The sequence below is a fragment of the Lycium barbarum genome, chromosome 1 (genome assembly GCF_019175385.1).
Source record: "Lycium barbarum isolate Lr01 chromosome 1, ASM1917538v2, whole genome shotgun sequence".
In the NCBI taxonomy this organism is placed as follows: Eukaryota; Viridiplantae; Streptophyta; class Magnoliopsida; order Solanales; family Solanaceae; genus Lycium; species Lycium barbarum.
This window is the reverse complement of record NC_083337.1, coordinates 94664611-94672034: the sequence shown is the minus strand read 5'-3', so window position 1 is coordinate 94672034 and position 7424 is coordinate 94664611. Positions and strand designations below refer to the sequence as shown.

General features: G+C 39.7%; 1 protein-coding gene across 1 annotated transcript; it reads left to right on the top strand.

Moving 5' to 3' along the window:
* The first annotated feature begins 353 nt into the window (after window positions 1-353).
* Window positions 354-3230, top strand: LOC132612845 (uncharacterized). Its single transcript, XM_060326928.1, has 6 exons — window positions 354-666; window positions 778-886; window positions 1142-1535; window positions 1620-1819; window positions 2195-2342; window positions 2451-3230. Exons 1-6 carry the CDS (start codon window positions 354-356, stop codon window positions 3228-3230), a joined length of 1944 nt encoding a protein of 647 aa, XP_060182911.1.
* The last annotated feature ends 4194 nt before the right edge of the window (window positions 3231-7424 follow it).

The following is a 7424-nucleotide window of genomic DNA, read 5'->3' as shown; positions in this document are numbered from 1 at the left end:
CCATCAAGGTGAACCTTCCTACGTTCCAAGGGAGTAGCAATCCAGAAGAGTTCCTTGATTGGAAATTGCAAAGTGAGCGCATCTTCCTCATGAGCAATGGGTCCGAGGCCTTAAAGGAAAAGTATGCCCTCACTCAATTTGAGGGGTACGCTTCTACTTGGTGGGAATACAAGAAGTTACAAAGAGATCAACAACACATCTATGATCTGCCAACTTGGAACGACTTGATTGAGCTCATAGAGACAAGGTGGCTTCCACCCACATACCACCAAGTTGCACTCAAAAGGTTGTATATGTAGAAGCAAGGATTTAAAAGTGTGGAAGTGTACTTTGATGAGGTTGAGGATTTGCGGATGAAGTCCAAGATAGAAGAGCATGAAGAGTACACTATTATAAGGTTTGTAGCCAACTTGAATCGAGACATCTCTAAACTGATGAGGCTTAAAACCTATAATAGTCTTGAAGAGGCATTTAATGACGCATCCAAGGTTGAGGCAGATCTAAAAGAAGAGAGGTCCTACAAAGACAAAAACAAATCGTTCTCAACTTGGAACAAAGGCAAAGAAAAGTGGAAAAATTCCACTTGGGATAAGCCCAAGAGCAACACTCAAGCACCGCAAGCCAAATTCGATTACAAAGCCAAAGGTGATGATAAGGATAAAGGAGGTAACAATTCTAACACCAACTATAACCGACCTTCTACCATCTAATGCTTTAAGTGCCAAGGGAGAGGGCACATTGTGGGTAAGTGTCCCAACCTGAGGACTATCACAATAGTGAGGGATGGGTATCGAACCAATGATGAACATGAGGGCGGGGTTGGTCATGAAGAAGATGAAGAAAGAAGTGAATGTGAAGGTGATTTCTATGAAGAGGTTGAGATAAGGTATGAAGAATCCTTGAACCATGCTATTGTGGCTAGAAGAGCCATAGGGGCTCTAGCTAGGGAAGAAAGTGACTAAAGGGAGAACTTGTTTCATGCACGATGTAAAATTGTGGATAAGGTGTGCTCATTAATCATTGATGGTGGGAGTTGCACGAATGCCGTTAGTCAATTTTTAGTTGAAGGTATGAAATTCCCTACCCTCAAGCACACTAATCCCTATAAACTCTAATGGTTTAATGAATGTGGTGAAATAAGGGTCAACAAGCAAGCCATTATAAAATTTAGCATTGGCAAGTACCAGGATGAGATTTTGTGTGATATGGTACCCATGCAAGCTTGCCATCTATTGCTTGGAAGACCTTGGCAATTTGATGTTGATGCCCAACATAGTGGGAGAACTAACAAATACTCGTTTGTGGTCAAGGGGAAGAAATACATTATTAACCCACTAACCCCTTACCAAGTGAGTGAGGATTATAGAGTGATGAGGGAGCTTCGGGAGAAGTATCAAAGGGAAGAAAAAGAGAAGAGTGAGAGGGAGACTTTGTTGGTCATAAGTGGAGAGGAAACATCTCAAGATGGTTCCAAGAAATGTTTGTTGGCCAAACCAAGTAATTGCTTAAAAGGGGTTGATGAGGGACACTTCATGGTGTGTCTTATCAACAAGGACCTTCTCTTAAATGCTAACTAAGCTACTAGCACTTTTCCTAGTAGTATATCTTCTCTTTTGCAGGAATATGAAACATTGTTCCCGGAAGAAATGCCCGATGTCTTACCTCCTTTGAGAGGTATTAAGCACCAAATCGACTTTGTAGCGGGTTCCCAAATTCCCAACAAACCGGCTTATAGGAGCAATCCGGGAGAAACAAAAAAGTTGCAAAAGCAAGTGGACGAGCTTCTTAAAAAGGGGCTAGTGAAGGAGAGTCTTAGCCCGTGTGTCGTTTCGGTGATTCTTGTTTCAAAGAAAGATGTCACTTGGAGGATGTGCATTGATTGTAGAGTCGTCAACAAAATCACGGTAAAGTAGTGCCATCCCATTCCGAGGCTTGATGATATGTTGGATGAGCTTTGTGGCTCAAGTGTGTTTTCGAAGATTGACCTTAGAAGTGGCTATCACCAAATTCGAATGAGCCCCGGTGATGAGTGGAAAACGGACTTCAAAACCAATTTTGGACTCTATGAGTGGCTTGTCATGCCATTCGGACTAACGAATGCACGTAGCACATTTATGAGGTTGATGAACCATGTCTTGAAACACTTTATCAACAAGTTTGTGGTTGTTTATTTTGATGATATCCTTGTGTATAGGAAATCAATTGAGGAGCATGTAGGCCATTTGAGGCAAGTATTTGATGTCTTTTTGCGTGAGAGGTTGTTTGCTAATATCAAGAAATGCGATTTTTGTGTTGATAAAGTGGTGTTCTTGGGTTTTGTGGTGAGTGCAAATGGTGTGGAGGTTGACGAAGAAAAAGTGGAGTCTATTAGAACTTGGCCAACTCCTAAAAATGAAACCGATGTGAGGAGTTTCCATGGGTTAGCAAGTTTCTATAGAAGGTTTGTAAAGGGGTTTAGTACAATTGCCTCACCCTTAACCGAATTGATCAAGAAAGATGTTCCTTTTGTTTGGGGAGATGAGCAAGAGAAGGCGTTTCATGAATTGAAATCCATGTTGAGTTTGTCACCATTGTTGCAATTACCCAATTTTGAGAAAACTTTTGAAGTTGAGTGTGCTGCTTCTGGGGTTGGCATAGGTGGAGTATTGATGCAAGAAGGCAAGCCATTGGCTTACTTTAGTGAAAAGCTAAAAGGGGCGTCATTGAACTACTGTACTTATGACAAGGAGTTGTATGCACTTGTGAGGGTCTTGACCCATTGGCAACATTATTTGTGGGATAAGGAGTTTATTATACGATCAGATCACGAATCCTTGAACCATTTGAAGAGCCAATCCAAGCTCAACAAGAGACATGCGAAATGGGTAGAATTGATTGAAGCTTTCCCTTATGTGATCCATTACAAAAAGGGAAAGGACAACGTGGTGGCGGATGCATTATCTAGAAGGCATGTCTTGCTAAACACTATGACTTCTAGAATGATGGGATTTGAATTCCTTAAGGGATTCTATTCTCAAGATCCCAACTTTAAGGCGATTTGTGAGGAGTTGACCCAAGAGAGGAGGGTTGATAGGTTCAAACTTGTTGATGGGTTCCTATTCAAGGATGGTAGAGTTTTTGTTCCAATGAGCTCATGGAGAGAGTTGCTCGTCAACGAAGCACATAGTGGTGGGATGATAGGCCATTTTGGAGTGGCCAAGACACTTGCCATTTTGTGTTATATCCAGTAGTTTTGCATATCCGGGAAATTTGAAATGGTTGTGACAAGTTAAAGACAAGGCCATATTTTGATCTTATTCAATATATATATAAGTTGTTCGAGAAAAATATTGTTGATGTCGAAATACGGAGGAAGGTAAAGGGCAAAATTGGAATTTCGAAAATTAGTTTCGGGAATCACAAAACGAGAATTTTAACGAATTAGGCTTAACAAATTAAGAGAAAATGAGGCCCAATTCCTTAGTGGTATGGCCGGCCATGGTAAAGGAAATAATGGCCCAAGCCCATATATTAATTAAATTCAAGGCCATCAAATAAATAAAGGGGCATTCATCACATTCACTAGAAACTTCAAGAAAACAAAAACAAGAGCAAGGAAAAGAAGGCATTTCGGCCACAAGGAGAAAAAAAAATTCAAACCTTCCACTTTGATTCAATAAGTATAATTTTCTTGAATCCTTAACAAGTGCAAGACCCTCTCCAAGGTGGTATAATTATTGTGGCAAGAAACTACCTTTTGTGGCAAGTGGAAGAATTGAGAAAAGGTAAGAATTTTATGCCTTTATTATGTTATGGAAGATATATATACATGTTGTAGTATGTGGAAGTGAGTGTAAAGTATGAAACTTGTGTGTTGAGTGTATGCATGTGTGTGGCCGTGGGGTGTGGTGCATGTAGGGGAGTGAATTTATTTTGTTTAGCATCTTTATTATGTTGTTGTAGCCTTGTGATGAAAATGGAAGAATAATGGTTTAAGTTAGCATGAAAAATTGGTTGTTGAGTTGTTATCGGAAAGCATGCGATTTTATTATAAATTATGTAATTGAGAAAATAAAGTTGTAAGATGTAAGTGGTGATTGTTATAAGTGGAATTGGAAGATAAAAAGGTGTGGTGAATATTTATGTTGAGAATTGGAAGTTTTGGTCGGATTATGGTTTTGGTGAAAAGTTTGTATATCGTGTATACCCTGTCAATATTTTGTAGAAACGATATGAAATGCTTCCAAATCGCATGGTAATGATCTTGACTAATGATAAATGTGAGAATGTTGAGATTAGTTTTGGAATATGAAGTTGAAATGAATGTTATTGCACTATGTTGGACGGGGAACTAGTTATGCCATATTGTGTGTTTTGTGGCGATTGTTGTTATTGTTATTGTTGTTGATGTTGTTGTTGGGTTGTTGTTGATTGTTCTGGCTAAGTTAGACTTTCAGGGATGTCCAGTTTATAGGGGAAATGCTGCCGAAATTTCGGTAGACAATATGAATTTAAGATTTAAATTCTAGAAGCATATGACTTATATTTGGCAACTATGACCAATTGTAGATTTTGGACGAAGCGGGAGTTGAGTTTGGAAGAGCGTAAGGAGCGCGATATAGAAGGAGAACGAGTGAGCGATATCTTAGCTAAACGACCAAGGTATGTGAGGCTAATCTTTCTTTCTAATGGCATGAATCTTTTGATGTAATTTCCTATTCCCTTCATGAGTTCTCACTTCCTAAGAAGTTAAAATCCTATACCTATGAATGTCCATATGAGATAAGATATATGATACGATGACACTAGAATGATGATGATGTTATTTCTTGCCTGCACTCACCTCATGTACTAGTCCTTTCAAGGTGAGTCATAATGTCTATGATGACTTCATAATGTAATCGGGGGATCACGACCTCACGTCATCCCGATAGAGTAAAGTTGATCATGAGTCATGTACACGCATTATGATAAGATAAGTATGTTATGATAAGTATATTACTAGGAGCATTACATTGAGCATGTCATGAGCATTTCACACCGTGCCTAGTTGGCCGGGCAGTAACCGCCAAGGCGGGCAGCTATACGGATACACCATGACCTTCGGGCATGGGCAGACACCACTAGTGGGCGGCATGAGATGGTACCCCGGACGCGGGAGGCCTGGACGCGGGCTAATGATATTGATGATTACACCGTTCCGACACGGACGGGCAGCTTGCATATGATGCATACAGGTTATGGTGATGAGTATGAGTACGATAGCATGCAATACTGCATTTATGATTACCAGTCAGATCCATATGTTTTATGTTGATGTTTTCCTTCTTTATGTATGCCTCTCATACTCGATACAATATTCGTACTGACGTCCTTTCTTCGAACGCTGTGTTCATACCCACAGGTAGACAGGAAGGATAGCTTGGCCCAGGTCATCAGTAGCTGTCAGCTAGAAGATAGCACTCCTTTGTTCGGAGGTGCTTGTGATTACTCTCTTTTGATGTACACTCCTATATGTATATTCTTGGCATGACGGAGTCTTGTTCCGTCTATGTATTCCTTATGTTAGTAGTGGCTCGTAGATACTCAGTGTGGGTTAGATGGTCCCATAAAACGATTTCCTATGTATGTAAATTATTTTGACGGCCAATAGGCCAATGTATATGAAGTATGTATGTTTTAAATAAAATATGATTTTCTCACAATTAGTGTGCAAAATGTATAAGAGAGTATTAAGTGAGCAGAATAAGCAGTAGAAAGAGCGGTGCCCGGTAAATTCTCCGGGTACCCGTCGCGGCCCCTAGTCGGGTCGTGACAGCCCTTCCTGGGAATTCAGTAGCAGCGTCGTCACCCTCAGCAAGAGCGCCCGAGACAGGACCCCAGACTTCTTCCGGCCGAGGTAGGGGCGGGGCCACATCGTATTTAAGCGCTAGGTGGGAGACCGACTCCAGAGGCATCACAGGACGCACCACCAGGTATATTCTTCTTCAGATAACCTATTGGTAGACTTAACCTATATATGAGTTGTCTCCTATCACTGTGACATGATGTATTACAACACAAGTCAGAACAGGAGCCTAGCGGCTAATAGAGTGGGTCGAGGCAAAAGGCTTCGTGAAACCCTTATTTGAAACCATAAGGGTGGAAGAGCCCATGGCGTAGCAAGATCATAGCTATAAATCTGAACTAAGGAAACGGATAAAAGGCTACCTTTGACGGAATCCAAAGAGGACAAATCCAACATTCGAGGACGAATGTTCTAAAGGGGGGGAGGATGTTATATCCCGTAGTTTTGCATATCCGGGAAATTTGAAATGGTTGTGACAAGTTAAAGGCAAGGCCATATTTTGATCTTATTCAATATATATATAAGTTGTTCGAGAAAAATATTGTTGATGTGGAAATACGGAGGAAGGTAAAGGGCAAAATTGGAATTTTGGAAATTAGTTTCAGGAATTACAAAACGAGAATTTTAACGAATTGGGCTTCACAAATTAAGAGAAAATGAGGCCCAATTCCTTGGTGGTGTGGCCGGCCATGGTATAGGAAATAATGGCCCAAGCCCATATATTAATTAAATTCAAGGCCATCAAATAAATAAAGGGGCATTCATCACATTCACTAGAAACTTCAAGAAAACAAAAACAAGAGCAAGGAAAAGAAGGCATTTCGGCCACAAGATGAAAAAAAAAAGAAAAAAAAAATTCAAGCCTTCCACTTTGATTCAATAAGTATAATTTTCTTGAATCCTTAACAAGTGCAAGACCCTCTCCAAGGTGGTATAATTATTTTGGCAAGAAACTACCTTTTGTGGCAAGTGGAAGAATTGAGAAAAGGAAAGAATTTTATGCCTTTATTATGTTATGGAAGATATATATACATGTTGTAGTATGTGGAAGTGAGTGTAAAGTATGAAACTTGTCTGTTGAGTGTGTGCATGTGTGTGGCCGTGGGGTGTGGTGCATGTAGGGGAGTGAATTTATTTTGTTTAGCATCTTAATTATGTTGTTGTAGCCTTGTGATGAAAATGGAAGAATAATGGTTTAAGTTAGCATGAAAAATTGGTTGTTCAGTTGTTATCGGAAAGCATGCGATTTTATTATAAATTATGTAATTGAGAAAATAAAGTTGTAAGATGTAAGTGGTGATTGTTGTAAGTGGAATTGGAAGATAAAAAGGTGTGGTGAATATTTATGTTGAGAATTGGAAGTTTTGGTCGGATTATGGTTTTGGTGAAAAGTTTGTATATCGTGTATACCCTGTCAATATTTTGTAGAAACGATATGAAATGCTTCCAAATCGCATGGTAATGATCTTGACTAATGATAAATGTGAGAATGTTGAGATTAGTTTTGGAATATGAAGTTGAAATGAAAGTTATTGCACTATGTTGGACGGGGAACTAGTTATGCCATATTGTGTGTTTTGTGGCGATTGTTGTTATT

What these genes read in the sequence shown, in the direction of transcription:
- LOC132612845 (XM_060326928.1), top strand. Translation starts at nt 354, where the DNA reads ATGAAGTCCAAGATAGAAGAGCATGAAGAGTACACTATTATAAGGTTT. An exon ending in TATGAAGAGGTTGAGATAAG is followed by an intron (nt 887 to 1,141) that starts GTATGAAGAATC and finishes TGGTGAAATAAG; the next exon opens with GGTCAACAAGCAAGCCATTA. An exon ending in TTGATGAGGGACACTTCATG is followed by an intron (nt 1,536 to 1,619) that starts GTGTGTCTTATC and finishes TCTCTTTTGCAG; the next exon opens with GAATATGAAACATTGTTCCC.